The sequence below is a fragment of the Euprymna scolopes genome, chromosome 36 (assembly GCF_053919585.1).
Source record: "Euprymna scolopes isolate OS-2025 chromosome 36, ASM5391958v1, whole genome shotgun sequence".
Taxonomy (NCBI): domain Eukaryota; kingdom Metazoa; phylum Mollusca; class Cephalopoda; order Sepiida; family Sepiolidae; genus Euprymna; species Euprymna scolopes.
This window is the reverse complement of record NC_136517.1, coordinates 5978104-6002883: the sequence shown is the minus strand read 5'-3', so window position 1 is coordinate 6002883 and position 24780 is coordinate 5978104. Positions and strand designations below refer to the sequence as shown.

At 34.5% G+C, this 24780-nt stretch overlaps 1 protein-coding gene across 1 annotated transcript in view; it reads right to left on the bottom strand.

Moving 5' to 3' along the window:
* LOC145260194 (uncharacterized) overlaps positions 1 to 24780 on the bottom strand; it is a 60257-nt gene that overhangs the window by 23630 nt on the left and 11847 nt on the right. The window contains exons 3-5 of the mRNA XM_080118017.1: positions 22440 to 22926; positions 18077 to 18158; positions 14123 to 14495 (exon numbers count right to left, since the gene is read on the bottom strand). Of these exons, the coding sequence (XP_079974143.1) occupies positions 14123 to 14495; positions 18077 to 18158; positions 22440 to 22926 (942 nt within the window). The remainder of the gene's footprint in view (positions 1 to 14122; positions 14496 to 18076; positions 18159 to 22439; positions 22927 to 24780) is intronic.

Below are 24780 nucleotides of genomic sequence, written 5' to 3'. Positions count from 1 at the left end.
GAATCCTCAACGTTTTCATCCAATATCAGTGTATCTGTCCCACATTCACAAGTTTCTACCGGTTTTTCACTCATGTCCGAATGACTAAATTTCCGCTTTTCATCTCCTGTATCCGGAATAGTTGTATCGAACGTTATTTTATTTTTATTTTCGCTTTCATCTTTTCCAATTGAATCTCCGTCTAACTCTGACAGATCTTTTTCCAGAAAGGTTTCGGAATCTTTTATATTTTCAGTACTCTCTTTCGGCAAATATTCAACCTGAACAGAATCCTCAACGTTTTCATCCAATGTCAGTGTATCTGTCACACATTCACAAGTTTCTACCGGTTTTTCACTCATGTCCGAATGACTAAATTTCCGCTTTTCATCTCCTGTATCCGGAATAGTTGTATCGAACGTTATTTTATTTTTATTTTCGCTTTCATCTTTTCCAATTGAATCTCCGTCTAACTCTGACAGATCTTTTTCCAGAAAGGTTTCGGAATCTTTTATATTTTCAGTACTCTCTTTCGGCAAATATTCAACCTGAACAGAATCCTCAACGTTTTCATCCAATGTCAGTGTATCTGTCACACATTCACAAGTTTCTACCGGTTTTTCACTCATGTCCGAATGACTAAATTTCCGCTTTTCATCTCCTGTATCCGGAATAGTTGTATCGAACGTTATTTTATTTTTATTTTCGCTTTCATCTTTTCCAATTGAATCTCCGTCTAACTCTGACAGATCTTTTTCCAGAAAGCTTTCGGAATCTTTTATATTTTCAGTACTCTCTTTCGGCAAATATTCAACCTGAACAGAATCCTCAACGTTTTCATCCAATGTCAGTGTATCTGTCACACATTCACAAGTTTCTACCGGTTTTTCACTCATGTCCGAATGACTAAATTTCCGCTTTTCATCTCCTGTATCCGGAATAGTTGTATCGAACGTTATTTTATTTTTATTTTCGCTTTCATCTTTTCCAATTGAATCTCCGTCTACCTCTGACAGATCTTTTTTCAGAAAGCTTTCGGAATCTTTTATATTTTCAGTACTCTCTTTCGGCAAATATTCAACCTGAACAGAATCCTCAACGTTTTCATCCAATGTCAGTGTATCTGTCCCACATTCACAAGTTTCTACCGGTTTTTCACTCATGTCCGAATGACTAAATTTCCGCTTTTCATATCCTGTATCCGGAATAGTTGTATCGAACGTTATTTTATTTCGATTTTCGCTTTCATCTTTTCCAATTGAATCTCCGTCTACCTCTGACAGATCTTTTTCCAGAAAGCTTTCGGAATCTTTTATATTTTCAGTACTCTCTTTCGGCAAATATTCAACCTGAACAGAATCCTCAACGTTTTCATCCAATGTCAGTGTATCTGTCCCACATTCACAAGTTTCTACCGGTTTTTCACTCATGTCCGAATGACTAAATTTCCGCTTTTCATATCCTGTATCCGGAATAGTTGTATCGAACGTTATTTTATTTCGATTTTCGCTTTCATCTTTTCCAATTGAATCTCCGTCTAACTCTGACAGATCTTTTTCCAGAAAGCTTTCGGAATCTTTTATATTTTCAGTACTCTCTTTCGGCAAATATTCAACCTGAACAGAATCCTCAACGTTTTCATCCAATGTCAGTGTATCTGTCCCACATTCACAAGTTTCTACCGGTTTTTCACTCATGTCCGAATGACTAAATTTCCGCTTTTCATCTCCTGTATCCGGAATAGTTGTATCGAACGTTATTTTATTTCGATTTTCGCTTTCATCTTTTCCAATTGAATCTCCGTCTAACTCCGACAGATCTTTTTCCAGAAAGCTTTCGGAATCTTTTATATTTTCAGTACTCTCTTTCGGCAAATATTCAACCTTAACAGAATCCTCAACGTTTTCATCCAATGTCAGTGTATCTGTCCCACATTCACAAGTTTCTACCGGTTTTTCACTCATGTCCGAATGACTAAATTTCCGCTTTTCATCTCCTGTATCCGGAATAGTTGTATCGAACGTTATTTTATTTCTATTTTCGCTTTCATCTTTTCCAATTGAATCTCCGTCTAACTCTGACAGATCTTTTTCCAGAAAGGTTTCGGAATCTTTTATATTTTCAGTACTCTCTTTCGGCAAATATTCAACCTGAACAGAATCCTCAACGTTTTCATCCAATGTCAGTGTATCTGTCCCACATTCACAAGTTTCTACCGGTTTTTCACTCATGTCCGAATGACTAAATTTCCGCTTTTCATCTCCTGTATCCGGAATAGTTGTATCGAACGTTATTTTATTTCGATTTTCGCTTTCATCTTTTCCAATTGAATCTCCGTCTAACTCCGACAGATCTTTTTCCAGAAAGCTTTCGGAATCTTTTATATTTTCAGTACTCTCTTTCGGCAAATATTCAACCTTAATAGAATCCTCAACGTTTTCATCCAATGTCAGTGTATCTGTCCCACATTCACAAGTTTCTACCGGTTTTTCACTCATGTCCGAATGACTAAATTTCCGCTTTTCATCTCCTGTATCCGGAATAGTTGTATCGAACGTTATTTTATTTCGATTTTCGCTTTCATCTTTTCCAATTGAATCTCCGTCTAACTCCGACAGATCTTTTTCCAGAAAGCTTTCGGAATCTTTTATATTTTCAGTACTCTCTTTCGGCAAATATTCAACCTTAATAGAATCCTCAACGTTTTCATCCAATGTCAGTGTATCTGTCCCACATTCACAAGTTTCTACCGGTTTTTCACTCATGTCCGAATGACTAAATTTCCGCTTTTCATCTCCTGTATCCGGAATAGTTGTATCGAACGTTATTTTATTTCGATTTTCGCTTTCATCTTTTCCAATTGAATCTCCGTCTAACTCTGACAGATCTTTTTCCAGAAAGGTTTCGGAATCTTTTATATTTTCAGTACTCTCTTTCGGCAAATATTCAACCTGAACAGAATCCTCAACGTTTTCATCCAATGTCAGTGTATCTGTCCCACATTCACAAGTTTCTACCGGTTTTTCACTCATGTCCGAATGACTAAATTTCCGCTTTTCATCTCCTGTATCCGGAATAGTTGTATCGAACGTTATTTTATTTCGATTTTCGCTTTCATCTTTTCCAATTGAATCTCCGTCTAACTCCGACAGATCTTTTTCCAGAAAGCTTTCGGAATCTTTTATATTTTCAGTACTCTCTTTCGGCAAATATTCAACCTTAATAGAATCCTCAACGTTTTCATCCAATGTCAGTGTATCTGTCCCACATTCACAAGTTTCTACCGGTTTTTCACTCATGTCCGAATGACTAAATTTCCGCTTTTCATCTCCTGTATCCGGAATAGTTGTATCGAACGTTATTTTATTTCGATTTTCGCTTTCATCTTTTCCAATTGAATCTCCGTCTAACTCTGACAGATCTTTTTCCAGAAAGGTTTCGGAATCTTTTATATTTTCAGTACTCTCTTTCGGCAAATATTCAACCTGAACAGAATCCTCAACGTTTTCATCCAATGTCAGTGTATCTGTCCCACATTCACAAGTTTCTACCGGTTTTTCACTCATGTCCGAATGACTAAATTTCCGCTTTTCATCTCCTGTATCCGGAATAGTTGTATCGAACGTTATTTTATTTCGATTTTCGCTTTCATCTTTTCCAATTGAATCTCCGTCTAACTCCGACAGATCTTTTTCCAGAAAGCTTTCGGAATCTTTTATATTTTCAGTACTCTCTTTCGGCAAATATTCAACCTTAATAGAATCCTCAACGTTTTCATCCAATGTCAGTGTATCTGTCCCACATTCACAAGTTTCTACCGGTTTTTCACTCATGTCCGAATGACTAAATTTCCGCTTTTCATCTCCTGTATCCGGAATAGTTGTATCGAACGTTATTTTATTTCGATTTTCGCTTTCATCTTTTCCAATTGAATCTCCGTCTAACTCCGACAGATCTTTTTCCAGAAAGCTTTCGGAATCTTTTATATTTTCAGTACTCTCTTTCGGCAAATATTCAACCTTAATAGAATCCTCAACGTTTTCATCCAATGTCAGTGTATCTGTCCCACATTCACAAGTTTCTACCGGTTTTTCACTCATGTCCGAATGACTAAATTTCCGCTTTTCATCTCCTGTATCCGGAATAGTTGTATCGAACGTTATTTTATTTCGATTTTCGCTTTCATCTTTTCCAATTGAATCTCCGTCTAACTCTGACAGATCTTTTTCCAGAAAGGTTTCGGAATCTTTTATATTTTCAGTACTCTCTTTCGGCAAATATTCAACCTGAACAGAATCCTCAACGTTTTCATCCAATGTCAGTGTATCTGTCCCACATTCACAAGTTTCTACCGGTTTTTCACTCATGTCCGAATGACTAAATTTCCGCTTTTCATCTCCTGTATCCGGAATAGTTGTATCGAACGTTATTTTATTTCGATTTTCGCTTTCATCTTTTCCAATTGAATCTCCGTCTAACTCTGACAGATCTTTTTCCAGAAAGGTTTCGGAATCTTTTATATTTTCAGTACTCTCTTTCGGCAAATATTCAACCTTAATAGAATCCTCAACGTTTTCATCCAATGTCAGTGTATCTGTCCCACATTCACAAGTTTCTACCGGTTTTTCACTCATGTCCGAATGACTAAATTTCCGCTTTTCATCTCCTGTATCCGGAATAGTTGTATCGAACGTTATTTTATTTCGATTTTCGCTTTCATCTTTTCCAATTGAATCTCCGTCTAACTCCGACAGATCTTTTTCCAGAAAGCTTTCGGAATCTTTTATATTTTCAGTACTCTCTTTCGGCAAATATTCAACCTTAATAGAATCCTCAACGTTTTCATCCAATGTCAGTGTATCTGTCCCACATTCACAAGTTTCTACCGGTTTTTCACTCATGTCCGAATGACTAAATTTCCGCTTTTCATCTCCTGTATCCGGAATAGTTGTATCGAACGTTATTTTATTTCGATTTTCGCTTTCATCTTTTCCAATTGAATCTCCGTCTAACTCCGACAGATCTTTTTCCAGAAAGCTTTCGGAATCTTTTATATTTTCAGTACTCTCTTTCGGCAAATATTCAACCTTAATAGAATCCTCGACGTTTTCATCCAATGTCAGTGTATCTGTCCCACATTCACAAGTTTCTACCGGTTTTTCACTCATGTCCGAATGACTAAATTTCCGCTTTTCATCTCCTGTATCCGGAATAGTTGTATCGAACGTTATTTTATTTCGATTTTCGCTTTCATCTTTTCCAATTGAATCTCCGTCTAACTCTGACAGATCTTTTTCCAGAAAGCTTTCGGAATCTTTTATATTTTCAGTACTCTCTTTCGGCAAATATTCAACCTGAACAGAATCCTCAACGTTTTCATCCAATGTCAGTGTATCTGTCCCACATTCACAAGTTTCTACCGGTTTTTCACTCATGTCCGAATGACTAAATTTCCGCTTTTCATCTCCTGTATCCGGAATAGTTGTATCGAACGTTATTTTATTTCGATTTTCGCTTTCATCTTTTCCAATTGAATCTCCGTCTAACTCTGACAGATCTTTTTCCAGAAAGCTTTCGGAATCTTTTATATTTTCAGTACTCTCTTTCGGCAAATATTCAACCTGAACAGAATCCTCAACGTTTTCATCCAATGTCAGTGTATCTGTCCCACATTCACAAGTTTCTACCGGTTTTTCACTCATGTCCGAATGACTAAATTTCCGCTTTTCATCTCCTGTATCCGGAATAGTTGTATCGAACGTTATTTTATTTCGATTTTCGCTTTCATCTTTTCCAATTGAATCTCCGTCTAACTCTGACAGATCTTTTTCCAGAAAGCTTTCGGAATCTTTTATATTTTCAGTACTCTCTTTCGGCAAATATTCAACCTGAACAGAATCCTCAACGTTTTCATCCAATGTCAGTGTATCTGTCCCACATTCACAAGTTTCTACCGGTTTTTCACTCATGTCCGAATGACTAAATTTCCGCTTTTCATCTCCTGTATCCGGAATAGTTGTATCGAACGTTATTTTATTTCGATTTTCGCTTTCATCTTTTCCAATTGAATCTCCGTCTAACTCTGACAGATCTTTTTCCAGAAAGCTTTCGGAATCTTTTATATTTTCAGTACTCTCTTTCGGCAAATATTCAACCTGAACAGAATCCTCAACGTTTTCATCCAATGTCAGTGTATCTGTCCCACATTCACAAGTTTCTACCGGTTTTTCACTCATGTCCGAATGACTAAATTTCCGCTTTTCATCTCCTGTATGCGGAATAGTTGTATCGAACGTTATTTTATTTCGATTTTCGCTTTCATCTTTTCCAATTGAATCTCCGTCTAACTCTGACAGATCTTTTTCCAGAAAGCTTTCGGAATCTTTTATATTTTCAGTACTCTCTTTCGGCAAATATTCAACCTGAACAGAATCCTCAACGTTTTCATCCAATGTCAGTGTATCTGTCCCACATTCACAAGTTTCTACCGGTTTTTCACTCATGTCCGAATGACTAAATTTCCGCTTTTCATCTCCTGTATCCGGAATAGTTGTATCGAACGTTATTTTATTTCGATTTTCGCTTTCATCTTTTCCAATTGAATCTCCGTCTAACTCTGACAGATCTTTTTCCAGAAAGCTTTCGGAATCTTTTATATTTTCAGTACTCTCTTTCGGCAAATATTCAACCTGAACAGAATCCTCAACGTTTTCATCCAATGTCAGTGTATCTGTCCCACATTCACAAGTTTCTACCGGTTTTTCACTCATGTCCGAATGACTAAATTTCCGCTTTTCATCTCCTGTATCCGGAATAGTTGTATCGAACGTTATTTTATTTCGATTTTCGCTTTCATCTTTTCCAATTGAATCTCCGTCTAACTCTGACAGATCTTTTTCCAGAAAGCTTTCGGAATCTTTTATATTTTCAGTACTCTCTTTCGGCAAATATTCAACCTGAACAGAATCCTCAACGTTTTCATCCAATGTCAGTGTATCTGTCCCACATTCACAAGTTTCTACCGGTTTTTCACTCATGTCCGAATGACTAAATTTCCGCTTTTCATCTCCTGTATCCGGAATAGTTGTATCGAACGTTATTTTATTTCGATTTTCGCTTTCATCTTTTCCAATTGAATCTCCGTCTAACTCTGACAGATCTTTTTCCAGAAAGCTTTCGGAATCTTTTATATTTTCAGTACTCTCTTTCGGCAAATATTCAACCTGAACAGAATCCTCAACGTTTTCATCCAATGTCAGTGTATCTGTCCCACATTCACAAGTTTCTACCGGTTTTTCACTCATGTCCGAATGACTAAATTTCCGCTTTTCATATCCTGTATCCGGAATAGTTGTATCGAACGTTATTTTATTTCGATTTTCGCTTTCATCTTTTCCAATTGAATCTCCGTCTAACTCCGACAGATCTTTTTCCAGAAAGCTTTCGGAATCTTTTATATTTTCAGTACTCTCTTTCGGCAAATATTCAACCTGAACAGAATCCTCAACGTTTTCATCCAATATCAGTGTATCTGTCCCACATTCACAAGTTTCTACCGGTTTTTCACTCATGTCCGAATGACTAAATTTCCGCTTTTCATATCCTGTATCCGGAATAGTTGTATCGAACGTTATTTTATTTCGATTTTCGCTTTCATCTTTTCCAATTGAATCTACGTCTAACTCTGACAGATCTTTTTCCAGAAAGCTTTCGGAATCTTTTATATTTTCAGTACTCTCTTTCGGCAAATATTCAACCTGAACAGAATCCTCAACGTTTTCATCCAATGTCAGTGTATCTGTCCCACATTCACAAGTTTCTACCGGTTTTTCACTCATGTCCGAATGACTAAATTTCCGCTTTTCATCTCCTGTATCCGGAATAGTTGTATCGAACGTTATTTTATTTCGATTTTCGCTTTCATCTTTTCCAATTGAATCTCCGTCTAACTCTGACAGATCTTTTTCCAGAAAGCTTTCGGAATCTTTTATATTTTCAGTACTCTCTTTCGGCAAATATTCAACCTGAACAGAATCCTCAACGTTTTCATCCAATGTCAGTGTATCTGTCCCACATTCACAAGTTTCTACCGGTTTTTCACTCATGTCCGAATGACTAAATTTCCGCTTTTCATCTCCTGTATCCGGAATAGTTGTATCGAACGTTATTTTATTTCGATTTTCGCTTTCATCTTTTCCAATTGAATCTCCGTCTAACTCCGACAGATCTTTTTCCAGAAAGCTTTCGGAATCTTTTATATTTTCAGTACTCTCTTTCGGCAAATATTCAACCTGAACAGAATCCTCAACGTTTTCATCCAATGTCAGTGTATCTGTCCCACATTCACAAGTTTCTACCGGTTTTTCACTCATGTCCGAATGACTAAATTTCCGCTTTTCATCTCCTGTATCCGGAATAGTTGTATCGAACGTTATTTTATTTCGATTTTCGCTTTCATCTTTTCCAATTGAATCTCCGTCTAACTCTGACAGATCTTTTTCCAGAAAGCTTTCGGAATCTTTTATATTTTCAGTACTCTCTTTCGGCAAATATTCAACCTGAACAGAATCCTCAACGTTTTCATCCAATGTCAGTGTATCTGTCCCACATTCACAAGTTTCTACCGGTTTTTCACTCATGTCCGAATGACTAAATTTCCGCTTTTCATCTCCTGTATCCGGAATAGTTGTATCGAACGTTATTTTATTTCGATTTTCGCTTTCATCTTTTCCAATTGAATCTCCGTCTAACTCTGACAGATCTTTTTCCAGAAAGCTTTCGGAATCTTTTATATTTTCAGTACTCTCTTTCGGCAAATATTCAACCTGAACAGAATCCTCAACGTTTTCATCCAATGTCAGTGTATCTGTCCCACATTCACAAGTTTCTACCGGTTTTTCACTCATGTCCGAATGACTAAATTTCCGCTTTTCATCTCCTGTATCCGGAATAGTTGTATCGAACGTTATTTTATTTCGATTTTCGCTTTCATCTTTTCCAATTGAATCTCCGTCTAACTCTGACAGATCTTTTTCCAGAAAGCTTTCGGAATCTTTTATATTTTCAGTACTCTCTTTCGGCAAATATTCAACCTGAACAGAATCCTCAACGTTTTCATCCAATGTCAGTGTATCTGTCCCACATTCACAAGTTTCTACCGGTTTTTCACTCATGTCCGAATGACTAAATTTCCGCTTTTCATCTCCTGTATCCGGAATAGTTGTATCGAACGTTATTTTATTTCGATTTTCGCTTTCATCTTTTCCAATTGAATCTCCGTCTAACTCTGACAGATCTTTTTCCAGAAAGCTTTCGGAATCTTTTATATTTTCAGTACTCTCTTTCGGCAAATATTCAACCTGAACAGAATCCTCAACGTTTTCATCCAATGTCAGTGTATCTGTCCCACATTCACAAGTTTCTACCGGTTTTTCACTCATGTCCGAATGACTAAATTTCCGCTTTTCATCTCCTGTATCCGGAATAGTTGTATCGAACGTTATTTTATTTCGATTTTCGCTTTCATCTTTTCCAATTGAATCTCCGTCTAACTCTGACAGATCTTTTTCCAGAAAGCTTTCGGAATCTTTTATATTTTCAGTACTCTCTTTCGGCAAATATTCAACCTGAACAGAATCCTCAACGTTTTCATCCAATGTCAGTGTATCTGTCCCACATTCACAAGTTTCTACCGGTTTTTCACTCATGTCCGAATGACTAAATTTCCGCTTTTCATCTCCTGTATGCGGAATAGTTGTATCGAACGTTATTTTATTTCGATTTTCGCTTTCATCTTTTCCAATTGAATCTCCGTCTAACTCTGACAGATCTTTTTCCAGAAAGCTTTCGGAATCTTTTATATTTTCAGTACTCTCTTTCGGCAAATATTCAACCTGAACAGAATCCTCAACGTTTTCATCCAATGTCAGTGTATCTGTCCCACATTCACAAGTTTCTACCGGTTTTTCACTCATGTCCGAATGACTAAATTTCCGCTTTTCATCTCCTGTATCCGGAATAGTTGTATCGAACGTTATTTTATTTCGATTTTCGCTTTCATCTTTTCCAATTGAATCTCCGTCTAACTCTGACAGATCTTTTTCCAGAAAGCTTTCGGAATCTTTTATATTTTCAGTACTCTCTTTCGGCAAATATTCAACCTGAACAGAATCCTCAACGTTTTCATCCAATGTCAGTGTATCTGTCCCACATTCACAAGTTTCTACCGGTTTTTCACTCATGTCCGAATGACTAAATTTCCGCTTTTCATCTCCTGTATCCGGAATAGTTGTATCGAACGTTATTTTATTTCGATTTTCGCTTTCATCTTTTCCAATTGAATCTCCGTCTAACTCTGACAGATCTTTTTCCAGAAAGCTTTCGGAATCTTTTATATTTTCAGTACTCTCTTTCGGCAAATATTCAACCTGAACAGAATCCTCAACGTTTTCATCCAATGTCAGTGTATCTGTCCCACATTCACAAGTTTCTACCGGTTTTTCACTCATGTCCGAATGACTAAATTTCCGCTTTTCATCTCCTGTATCCGGAATAGTTGTATCGAACGTTATTTTATTTCGATTTTCGCTTTCATCTTTTCCAATTGAATCTCCGTCTAACTCTGACAGATCTTTTTCCAGAAAGCTTTCGGAATCTTTTATATTTTCAGTACTCTCTTTCGGCAAATATTCAACCTGAACAGAATCCTCAACGTTTTCATCCAATGTCAGTGTATCTGTCCCACATTCACAAGTTTCTACCGGTTTTTCACTCATGTCCGAATGACTAAATTTCCGCTTTTCATATCCTGTATCCGGAATAGTTGTATCGAACGTTATTTTATTTCGATTTTCGCTTTCATCTTTTCCAATTGAATCTCCGTCTAACTCCGACAGATCTTTTTCCAGAAAGCTTTCGGAATCTTTTATATTTTCAGTACTCTCTTTCGGCAAATATTCAACCTGAACAGAATCCTCAACGTTTTCATCCAATATCAGTGTATCTGTCCCACATTCACAAGTTTCTACCGGTTTTTCACTCATGTCCGAATGACTAAATTTCCGCTTTTCATATCCTGTATCCGGAATAGTTGTATCGAACGTTATTTTATTTCGATTTTCGCTTTCATCTTTTCCAATTGAATCTACGTCTAACTCTGACAGATCTTTTTCCAGAAAGCTTTCGGAATCTTTTATATTTTCAGTACTCTCTTTCGGCAAATATTCAACCTGAACAGAATCCTCAACGTTTTCATCCAATGTCAGTGTATCTGTCCCACATTCACAAGTTTCTACCGGTTTTTCACTCATGTCCGAATGACTAAATTTCCGCTTTTCATCTCCTGTATCCGGAATAGTTGTATCGAACGTTATTTTATTTCGATTTTCGCTTTCATCTTTTCCAATTGAATCTCCGTCTAACTCTGACAGATCTTTTTCCAGAAAGCTTTCGGAATCTTTTATATTTTCAGTACTCTCTTTCGGCAAATATTCAACCTGAACAGAATCCTCAACGTTTTCATCCAATGTCAGTGTATCTGTCCCACATTCACAAGTTTCTACCGGTTTTTCACTCATGTCCGAATGACTAAATTTCCGCTTTTCATCTCCTGTATCCGGAATAGTTGTATCGAACGTTATTTTATTTCGATTTTCGCTTTCATCTTTTCCAATTGAATCTCCGTCTAACTCCGACAGATCTTTTTCCAGAAAGCTTTCGGAATCTTTTATATTTTCAGTACTCTCTTTCGGCAAATATTCAACCTGAACAGAATCCTCAACGTTTTCATCCAATGTCAGTGTATCTGTCCCACATTCACAAGTTTCTACCGGTTTTTCACTCATGTCCGAATGACTAAATTTCCGCTTTTCATCTCCTGTATCCGGAATAGTTGTATCGAACGTTATTTTATTTCGATTTTCGCTTTCATCTTTTCCAATTGAATCTCCGTCTAACTCTGACAGATCTTTTTCCAGAAAGCTTTCGGAATCTTTTATATTTTCAGTACTCTCTTTCGGCAAATATTCAACCTGAACAGAATCCTCAACGTTTTCATCCAATGTCAGTGTATCTGTCCCACATTCACAAGTTTCTACCGGTTTTTCACTCATGTCCGAATGACTAAATTTCCGCTTTTCATCTCCTGTATCCGGAATAGTTGTATCGAACGTTATTTTATTTCGATTTTCGCTTTCATCTTTTCCAATTGAATCTCCGTCTAACTCTGACAGATCTTTTTCCAGAAAGCTTTCGGAATCTTTTATATTTTCAGTACTCTCTTTCGGCAAATATTCAACCTGAACAGAATCCTCAACGTTTTCATCCAATGTCAGTGTATCTGTCCCACATTCACAAGTTTCTACCGGTTTTTCACTCATGTCCGAATGACTAAATTTCCGCTTTTCATCTCCTGTATCCGGAATAGTTGTATCGAACGTTATTTTATTTCGATTTTCGCTTTCATCTTTTCCAATTGAATCTCCGTCTAACTCTGACAGATCTTTTTCCAGAAAGCTTTCGGAATCTTTTATATTTTCAGTACTCTCTTTCGGCAAATATTCAACCTGAACAGAATCCTCAACGTTTTCATCCAATGTCAGTGTATCTGTCCCACATTCACAAGTTTCTACCGGTTTTTCACTCATGTCCGAATGACTAAATTTCCGCTTTTCATCTCCTGTATCCGGAATAGTTGTATCGAACGTTATTTTATTTCGATTTTCGCTTTCATCTTTTCCAATTGAATCTCCGTCTAACTCTGACAGATCTTTTTCCAGAAAGCTTTCGGAATCTTTTATATTTTCAGTACTCTCTTTCGGCAAATATTCAACCTGAACAGAATCCTCAACGTTTTCATCCAATGTCAGTGTATCTGTCCCACATTCACAAGTTTCTACCGGTTTTTCACTCATGTCCGAATGACTAAATTTCCGCTTTTCATCTCCTGTATCCGGAATAGTTGTATCGAACGTTATTTTATTTCGATTTTCGCTTTCATCTTTTCCAATTGAATCTCCGTCTAACTCCGACAGATCTTTTTCCAGAAAGCTTTCGGAATCTTTTATATTTTCAGTACTCTCTTTCGGCAAATATTCAACCTGAACAGAATCCTCAACGTTTTCATCCAATGTCAGTGTATCTGTCCCACATTCACAAGTTTCTACCGGTTTTTCACTCATGTCCGAATGACTAAATTTCCGCTTTTCATCTCCTGTATCCGGAATAGTTGTATCGAACGTTATTTTATTTCGATTTTCGCTTTCATCTTTTCCAATTGAATCTCCGTCTAACTCTGACAGATCTTTTTCCAGAAAGCTTTCGGAATCTTTTATATTTTCAGTACTCTCTTTCGGCAAATATTCAACCTGAACAGAATCCTCAACGTTTTCATCCAATGTCAGTGTATCTGTCCCACATTCACAAGTTTCTACCGGTTTTTCACTCATGTCCGAATGACTAAATTTCCGCTTTTCATCTCCTGTATCCGGAATAGTTGTATCGAACGTTATTTTATTTCGATTTTCGCTTTCATCTTTTCCAATTGAATCTCCGTCTAACTCCGACAGATCTTTTTCCAGAAAGCTTTCGGAATCTTTTATATTTTCAGTACTCTCTTTCGGCAAATATTCAACCTGAACAGAATCCTCAACGTTTTCATCCAATGTCAGTGTATCTGTCCCACATTCACAAGTTTCTACCGGTTTTTCACTCATGTCCGAATGACTAAATTTCCGCTTTTCATCTCCTGTATCCGGAATAGTTGTATCGAACGTTATTTTATTTCGATTTTCGCTTTCATCTTTTCCAATTGAATCTCCGTCTAACTCTGACAGATCTTTTTCCAGAAAGCTTTCGGAATCTTTTATATTTTCAGTACTCTCTTTCGGCAAATATTCAACCTGAACAGAATCCTCAACGTTTTCATCCAATGTCAGTGTATCTGTCCCACATTCACAAGTTTCTACCGGTTTTTCACTCATGTCCGAATGACTAAATTTCCGCTTTTCATATCCTGTATCCGGAATAGTTGTATCGAACGTTATTTTATTTCGATTTTCGCTTTCATCTTTTCCAATTGAATCTCCGTCTAACTCCGACAGATCTTTTTCCAGAAAGCTTTCGGAATCTTTTATATTTTCAGTACTCTCTTTCGGCAAATATTCAACCTGAACAGAATCCTCAACGTTTTCATCTAATGTCAGTGTATCTGTCCCACATTCAAGAGTTTCTACCAGCTTTTCAGTCAAGTCTGAATGACTAAATTGCCTGTTTTCATCTGGTTCATTAGGAACAGATATATCAGCCGTTACTCTATGTCGTTGTATTTTTTCATCACTTTTGAGTTCATGTTGGTCCAAATTTGTTAAATCATCTTCTGAAATTCTCTCATCATCCGTAAGCTGATTAGTTCTCTTCCTTTTTAAATATTCGACATCAGAATTTTTATTATGTTCATCCGAAGGTTCTCCACGTTCCTCGTCTTCTTCATCTTCTTCTAAATATCCGCTTCTCGTTATCTGAATGAACAAAAAAGAAAACACTGGTAAACTTAACTGGCATTTGACATATTTTTATCATCTAATAATGATAATTACCTAGCGGGACCTGTGAAAATCTCACAGAGGACTCATTCATATGTAATATATTTATGTGGTCGTTCTCTGGATGTTCAGCTTAAATGGAGACCAGTTGCTATTATTGAAGGTCTTTTTTGTAAATTGCAAAGCTTTTATCTAAGCTAGCAGGAACGCCCGGCATAGCTTGTTCCTAAAATAAGCTTAAATATGATATTTTAATTTTTGCAGATTTCGTATGTATTATTATAAAGTCAATTTTCTATCGATTCTTATATATTATAAAGTTGTAATTTTAAAAATAAAATAATATATCCATATGACTTGGGTGTATCAGCTTGAATTGAAACCGAAACTAAAACTTATGAAGAATTCTTGATAAAATTATTTATAAAAAAAATAGATGACTTGAGTGCCATCAGCTATAAGCGAAACCGAAACCAAAACTTATGAAGAATTCTTGGTAAAATTACTATTTACAAGAAATGGCAGGTCATAACAATTAAATAACAGTCACTTGGAAGCAAAAAGATGTAAGCATGACACACAAAATAACATAGTATTCCACATCGTATCCTGACAAAACGTATCCTAGGGCCACCGTATCCCGGGGTTCTACTGTATACAGTTTGTTTTTTTTTCAATTGTTTTAACAACAAATGTTGTTGTTTTTTTTCAACACACGCACACAAACACATGCTCGCATGGACTATAATACAACCATTAGCGAAAATGTTGTATTTTTTATGTTCTTACACAATATTTTTAGAGTTGTTAATGTTTATAGCAAATGTCAAGCGAATTGTAAAATGCAACACACACACACCCAAGACAGTAATGACCTAAGCATTAAACAAACTTGACGGTGTGTGATGTAACATATCTCTTAGTGAAGCCATATTGTAATTTTAGAAACCATTCGTTTATGAAGTATAGAATTAGATTCTGGAATATGATAATTATCAGAGCTCAGCCAATCAGAATGGATAGACTTTGTGAGGGAGTTGTTATTATTTATGAATTGTGAAGATTATGTTAGGTCTATGTATGTAATAGCCAGTTATGTGTGGTAAAAGCACAGTATCTGTAGAAAGTGTAGAATTTGTTCTGCTGACCACTGGGAGTAGTGGTAGGACTAAATATTTAGCGAGAAAAATAGGGACTTCTTCCCATAAAGATGTTGCGATTGTGATGGTGTTGCTTGTACGATGCAATCTAGCATTTTAATCTCACAGCTGATTGTATCTAAAATGGTGTTCGAAAGCTACATAAGATAGTGGCTATTAGCCTAGATGTATTGAATTTGTATGTGGCATCTGTTGTTACAAACCTACGATACTTTGGTCCAGAGGCAAATTTTTGCAGTCATTTTATTAGCAAGCTGCCCGGCATTGCCCGGTCTTAAAATACACATAAATATTATATTTTAATTAAAGCAGATTTCTTATTCATTATAAAAACAGAAATACCGTGGGTATTAAACGTAACGGTAAATTCATTTAAAAATATAAAGTAAAAAAAAAAACAAATCAGAAACATGTGCTGAGACATGTGCAGGTGAATATTATGTTTTTTTCTAAACAGTTCAATTGTTGTAAGTAAAAAAAAACACTCGAGTTGAGATTGAAACCAAAACCAGTGAATCAAGTACGATAACCATTAGGCCAGCTTGATACAATCTGTAAAATATGTTTTCAACCTACTTATTCTTAACATAAGAAATTTGTCAGCTGTTTGTCAACTGTTTCGCGATTTTGCATGTGCATTCGTGAAACATTTGTCAAATAGATAAAAACCCGATTACCCCTAACCCTAACCCTAACCCTAATCCCTAAGTACCAATTCTTCAATTTTGACCATTTAGCAGCCCTTTTGTCCGGATGAAAACTAATTAAAATACCCTAACCCTATAAACTAAATTTCAAGTGTGTAGAATAAAAAATTTGTTGAGTATATAGGTTGAGAAGTGTACTCACACACACACACACACACGCACATTCTCACTTTTATAGATATATACATAGATATGTTCGAACAGAAGAGGGACTAAACATAAGTTGCCCCACCAGTTTTTGAACATTTATCGGATTGCACCAAACTTGCATACAATTTATTGAATGTCAAACTTGCATACAATTTATTGAATGTCAAACTTGCATACAATTTATTGAATGTCAAACTTGCATACAATTTATTGAATATCACTAGCTGACAAAAATAATTAATCGCCATTTGATAAAGTAATACCTAAAAACAAATAAAAAATTTGTTGTTTTTTTTATTTAACACTGATATAAAGTTTGGATCAAGTAGGGTCCAGGGACCCCAGCAAGAGGGTGAAACAAGAGAAACAGCTTTTGGTCGACACTGGTTGACCTTCATCTTTGCACACGCACATGACATTCTGTAATCAAACGCAAAAACTAACGAGTTAAAATTTGGATCAATTAAGGTTTAAGAACACCTAGGGGACGGGGAAATAAGAGAAACAGCTTTGGGTCAACACCTTTGTACACACATAAACAAGTATTAAAAAAAACAAATTGTTCTCAATTTTCGCCAGCAAGATTTATTTTTTCATGGAGGGTGCAAAATTTTTTTATAAAACTATTTGAACAAATTTTTCATAAAACTATTAAAAAAATCATTCCAGCCTATATAGAGTATATGTATAGGGTATAGTGCTATTGATTGTTATTTTTAGGTGATGATTTAAAAATGTATCATATTATCTGGGCTGATTTAAGTAATTTTCTTTTAATAAATTGTATCAAAGTATGTTTTTATATTGCCAATAACATGATGCACTAACAACGAATTAAATTGGCTAGTCAGAAGTAAGTTTTTATTTGTCTAGTTAAATGCTATTTGGGTTTGATTTTGAAAATTAGACAATATAACTTTATATGTGAGATAAATTTTAGAAATTTTAAAACAACTCTGTAACAACTATATACATTATTTGCTTCTTATTCGACGTTGTCGTGTAGTGTGATTACAGATAGAATAAAAATGTACTGTCCTCTCCAGGGATTGAACTCGGTCTTCAGATAATGAAACTTTTGTGTTTACTACACCTTCTCCTCCTCCTACCATTGGCGCTACATTGTCAAATTAGGTCCCAGAGTGGTTATGATGCCTTGCTAAACAGAGCTGAGCGGGAAAAGATAATGAAATATCAAGGTCTTATGTATGACATGAAAAGAAATTGGAATTTTAGGAAGATCTCCATCATTCCAGTAATTATAGGAGCAACCGGACACATGAAAAAGAATTTAAAAAGATAATTTAATACCCAGTGAACCAAGTGCAAGAAAGATAACCCAATTTCACTTAAAGGGACAGTTAGAACCTTAAAAAGATCTTTTGGTTGGAATGCATGTGATAGCAGATGAATATCTGGTATCTGGTAAGATTGCCCTGTCCCCAGCTAGAACAAAATAATAAAGAAAAGAGTTTCAGCGATTAAGTGTTTAGATTAAGTGTTTAGATTAAGTGTTTAGATTATAACATTGTTATCTTACCGATTCTGCGTCTTCAGTTTCGTCGGTAAATTCATAACTTTCACTTATTTCTGATTCCTCCACTCGAGGTTGACGTGCATTCCTGCATTTAAAAAAATTATTTATTACAGGATGTTAAGGAAGCTGAAACACTTTAGTTAATCAATCAATCAATTAAAAAATAATGATTCAATTAATTAATTAATTAATTGAATCATTATTTTTTAATTAATTAATTAATTGAATCATTATTTGTTAATTAATTAATTAATTTAGTTGATTGTTGGATTAATTAATTAATTAATTAATTAATTAATCCAGCAGTCAACTAAATTAATTAATTAATCAATAAATTAATAAATAAATTAATTAGTTAATTAATCAATCAATTCATTAATCAACCAATTCATTAATCAATCAGACAATCAATCAATTAATTACTTAATTAATCAGTCAATCAATTAATTAATCAATCAATCAATTAATAAATCAATCAGACAATCAATCGATTAATCAATCAATCAGTCAATCAATTAATTAATCAATCAATCAATTAATCAATCAATCGATCAATCGATCAATCAATCGATCAATCAATCAATCAATTAATTAATCAATTAATTAATCAATCAGTAACAATTAATTAATCAATAAATTAATCAATCAATCAATAAATAAATTAATTGATCAATCAATAAATTAATCGATAAATTAATAAATCAATCAAATAATCAATCAATCAATTAATTAATTGCTGTGGTCTGTCCACCTTACAGATAATAACAAACTCTTCCACTTACTGTAAAGACCAGGATAATGTGTCTCCTGTTGTTTGCGTACATCATGCACTCTTGGCAGTCAGTCTGGCGTATAACCATAACCATACTCTTTATTTGTTGTATTTGTTTGTTTGTTTTTTTTGTTTTTTCTTTCCTGTTTAATATATTTTGTGTCCACTAAATATGGAGTTGCGTCTTTTCTTGGGACATTTATGGGACTACAACATTAATCAATATTAATCTAAGCATATTTCTCCTTTTTTCTATATAATAAAGTAAAGTCGATTTTTCTATTTTTCAACAATGAAGTGAGAATATGTGTGTATGTGTGAGGACACTTTTCAACTTAAATACTCAACGGATTTTTGATCTACAGGTGTGAAATTTGGTATATAGCGTATTCAGACACATGGAAAATTTTTTGATCGGCTTTCATCCGGAAAAAGGGCTGTTAAGAGGTCAAAATTGAAGAATGAGTACTTGGTGGGTCTGTCAGATTTTTATATGTTTGTCAACTGTTTCACAACTGTACATGCACCAACATTCATATGACATCTTCCTTGTGTTAAGACTAATTAGGTTTGAAAACACCTTTTAAAGATTGTGGCAAGCTGGCCTAATGGTTATCGTTCTTGACTCACTGTCTTCAGGTTTTGGTTTTGATCCCAGCTCAAATATTTTTTTTTACTTTCAAGAAATGAACTGTTTAGAAAAAACATAATGTTTGCATGCACATGTCTCAGTTTCTTTCCATTTTTTTTAACTTTGTTTTTTTTTTAAAGGAATTTAACGTTACGTTTAATATCGACGGTATATCTTTTTATAATAAATAAAAAATCTGCATTAAGTAAAATATAATATTTATGCATAGTTTATGACCGGACAACGCTGGGTGACCTTTCTAGTAGGTTCATAAACACAATTGATATATAGAACTCTACTTGAGTGACACTTTATGCCAAGTATTGGTGCATATTTTCGGAAAATATGTGCTAGTTCTATTTGGTTTCAATAATTTTTACATTTCTTCCAGCTTACCTATCAATCCTCAAATAGTATCATTCTGGAATAACCGAATAGCATTAACGAACACTAAACAAGCAATCATTAAAATTAAAGCATGGCGTCTCATATTAACCCATTCAGTAATAGCAATTATTACAACAAACTATGTCGTTTTTGAATCAGAAACATTTCCTTTTTTTATCTCTTTCTTTGTTTTTTTTTTACTTTCCTATATTAAGAAACTGTCTTCTGCTGTCTTTTATTTTGTTTGCATCGTTTTTTTTTTTTTTCTCATCTTTTTCTTTTCTTTGTTTGCAGTAGACGGGCGAGGGGGGGTGCAAGCAATTTATACTGTACTTTTCTGAAATCGCATTTGGTTATTTCAGAATAGAAGAGAAACAAAACAAGACATTGTACTTTAGACATGGTGACAAAGACATTTTTTATTTTCTTAGCAGCAGGACCCTATTTACGCATATTTAAAAAAAAATATTATTATTATTACTAGGGGGCGGCTGTAAAAATTCCACAGTGGCATCTTTCATATGTAATATATCGCTGCTGGGCATTCTGTGCAATATTATTTTAGTCCTTTTGTAAAAGTATTTATCTAAGTAATCTGGTTAATGTAGTGTCAGAATGTGTTGGGTTATCACCATTTATCTCCAATATCCTTATCGGAGCCTGTGATATATTTCCATTGTATGGGCGCCCAGTGCAAACAGAAACCCCACGATATCATTATACCATCTTTAGACAGAACAGAGACTACCCTTGGATCGTAACCAGAATACCAAGAAGGTATATTTTAGTTTCATGTATGGTCCAAAAGCAACATAACTTTTTTCATTTAAATCCTTTTTTTTCCATCGCATCTTCGGTGATCGGGAGATCCTATTTATTAAAAAAAGAGGATCAAAGGTGATAACATACTACAGCCATTTAATTTGTATATCTATATACTAATAATTTTACGTTCTTATTTGTAATTTTTATCTATATACTAATAATTTTATGTTCATAGTATGTTATCACCTTGTATCCTACTTTTTAAGAAATAGGATCTTACAACCGATTAATTTATAATCTTAAAACCGTGACACTCATAGGTACGTACATTAAAGGTACCACGGTATTAATATATAGATTATTATTAGATTATTTCTTGTCTGCAATTTAGCCCACACTGGAACGTTTAATGTGACCAAACAATCTCAAGACGTTACATTTGATGACAAAGGATACTGATGGGACGCTAGTGAGTTTTCACAACTTTGTAATTCTGATGCAATCGGACAATTTCTGACTGGTAAAGAAGTGCATGACGTCGCTTTAGAAAGTTTCTAATTTCTGACATAATTAATCAGTCCAGTTAACAAATTCAAGTCCATATACGTATTCAAGTACATATATATATTCAAGTCCATATACGATCAAGTCCATATACGTATTCAAGTCCATATATATATTCAAGTCCATATACGATCAAGTCCATATACGTATTCAAGTCCATATATATATTCATGTCCATATACGTATTCAAGTCCATATATATATTCAAGCCCATATATGTATTCAAGTCCATATACGATCAAGTCCATATACGTATTCAAGTCCATATATGTATTCATGTCCATATACGTATTCAAGTCCATATACGTATTCAAGTCCATATATATATTCAAGTCCATATACGTATTCAAGTCCATATATGTATTCAAGTCCATATACGTATTCATGTCCATATATATATTCAAGTCCATATACGATCAAGTCCATATACGTATTCAAGTCCATATATATATTCATGTCCATATATGTATTCAAGTCCATATATATATTCAAGCCCATATATGTATTCAAGTCCATATACGATCAAGTCCATATACGTATTCAAGTCCATATATGTATTCATGTCCATATACATATTCAAGTCCATATATATATTCAAGTCCATGTACAAATTCAACCCCAACACACAAAGGTAAATATCACAATTGGAAGACTAAATAAAAATAAGACAGAAAATCCTGGACCTCTACAAAGCCACAATTCACCCAGGCATGGACTGTAGTTACCACATCTTGCCTGGTGCATCTACCACTAGCTTCTCATTCTTAGACAGGTTTCAAAAAAGTTTTGCCAACCTAATAGGTCCCACACTAGCAACCAAACTCTTAACTTCTGTCCCATCACCGAAATGTTACATCCCTGTGCCTGTTTTACAAATATTTTAATGGAATGTGCTCTGACGAACTCAAAAGCACTTGTGCCACCTCAACATAAATACCCCCAGCCAACTCAACCGGCAGCAAAATCCTACCTCTACCCTGTAGATGCCAGAAAGCCTTCTACTAAAATAGTTTCTTCCCTCAAACTGTTAAACTTTGGAATTCCCTCTTGGGTATCGTCTTCCTTGACTGTACTGACATTCAGAAGTTCAAATGTAATGTGAACAGACATCTCACTGCTCAACTCCCTACATAGTATCCTTGTAAATATTATCCCAAATAATAGCCCTTTACGTCAAAGTGACACTGTGCCTTGTTTGGAGTGGAACGAACAGTGAAAGAGAAGAAAGTAGACAAATGATGACATACGAACAAGCTTCAAGTAATAAATCCTGACATTTTCCCGGGTGCATCACACGTTTCGCCATCGTGGAAACATACGATAATTCATCTTGGTTCATATTTCCAAACTTTATGCATCGTATGAGTTCATCAAAGATTTCCTGTCGCCGCTTTCCTCCATAGAACGTCCATTTAAGCAAACTCTCAAGTACCTGCAGCTCAGATGTGACGTCCAGTCGATCGTTGCAGAGAAGATAGAAGAGGACAGGAGCTGGCAGTTCCACAAAGTGTCTATGTTCATAGACTCGTGAATAGTTCCTGATCACATAGGAGATAGCCATCTGAAAGAGTCTATTAGATTTTGGGATGTCCTTCGGTAAGAGAATTAACAACGCTTGCTCGGTATCCATCTTACGGACGTAGACTATACAAGCTTGAATCATATCCTCCATTTTTAAATATTCAGCTGCCATGGAAAGTTCCGCAACCGTTCTTTTATCTATGTACGTGCCACCTGCATGGAGGAACAAAAAAAAAACAATATTAGAACATTATAAAAACAACGGGTATACTATATGGATTTAAGGGAATACAAAGAAACGATGGTAATCTGGAAGAAAGAGAAAGTCTGTTTCCTCCATTTGACTATAGGTGGCGTTACTGTCTGTCCACTCAGTTATGGAAGCACAAAATGTATATAATGGCACCTTTGAAATAAAAATAAATGTTTTTGTTATATTTTAATTTTAAACGTTTTTTTTTTGTTTTTTGTTTTTTTTTTTTGTTTTTTTTTTTGCAAACATATTTAAGTTTGTTTGTTTTTTTTCAAACATATTTACGTTTTGTTGGTTTTTGTTTTTGCAAACATATTTAAGTTTTATTTTTCCAAACATTTACGTTTTGTTGCTGGTTTATTTTCAAACATTTACGTTGTTTTTTTTTTGTTTTTATGTTGTTGTTTTTTTTTGTTTTTGTTTTTTTGTTTTTGCAAACATATTTAAGTTTTATTTTTCCAAACATTTACATGTTTGTTTATTTACATTTACATGCTTGTTTATTTTCAAACATTTACGTTTATTTATTTTTTTTTTTTTTTTTACGTTTCTAAGAGAACATCCTTTAAGGAATACTCAAGAAAACACATGTCACTTAGAGGTAAAATGTTATCAACAATTGCATCCATTATGTGGTTTGGTAAGGGTTAATTGGCGGCAAAGATCGTAATAGATTGCGCATGTTTACAAAATAAAAAAAATAAAAATAAACTATATTTGAAAAAAAATAACAAAAACAAAAAAATATGTTTGCGAAAAAAGAAAAAACGTAAATGTGTTTAGAAAAACAAAAAAGAAACCTAAATGTTTCCAAAACAAACAAACAAACAACAACAACAACAACAACAAAAATAAATGAGAAAAACGAAAAAAAAAACGTAAATGTTTGAAAATAAACAAGCAACAAAACGTAAATATGTTTGAAAAAATAAAACTTAAATATGTTTGCAAAAACAAAAACAAAAAACATAAATATGTTTGAAAAAATAAAACTTAAATATGTTTGCAAAAACAAAAAAAAACTTAAATATGTTTGAAAAAAAAAAAAAACTTAAATATGTTTGCAAAAAAGAAAAAAAAACATGTTTAAAATTAAAATATAACAAAAACATTTATTTTTATTTCAAGGGTGCCATTATATACATTTTGTGCTTCCATAACTGGGTGGACAGACAGTAACGCCACCTATAGTCAAACGAAGGAAACGGGCTCTCTCTTTCTTCCAGATTATCGAAACGATTCTGTCTGACATATCGTTGTTTTTTTGTTTGTTTGTTTTTTTTTTTTACTTTTTCTTTCGGCTATGTTATTGGCACTGGCATATATTATTCAGTTTTTTCTGAAAATACTTAAGCTGGTTAAGAAAACTGTTAGAACCGAGTTGTTTTCACTTACTCATTAAATTAGTGTTATCAGATCAGGTTGTCTGAAGATACCAGCTTCCTGACCTCAAATGCACCAAACATTGATGCTATTGTTTTTGTTTTCTTTTCTTTTTACAAAACTCAATCATGTTCTGCAAAGCCAAAAACAGCAGTTTTCCTTTACAAAACAATTAAACACTATGAGTATTATTTGAAGATATAAAGAACTTAAAGCAAAAACATATCTTTTACCAAAATGACCAGATAAAAAAAACTGAAAAGGGTTGATATGTCATAAAACAAAACAACCAAACCAAACACCATGATTAAATATTTGAAAATATAAAGAATTTGAAGCATAAAAACTTTTACAAAAAGAGTTGCTTTGCCATAAAAAAAAGGCCACATTCATCAAAACAAATAAAAAGGAAGTTATTGCGTGCACTTATA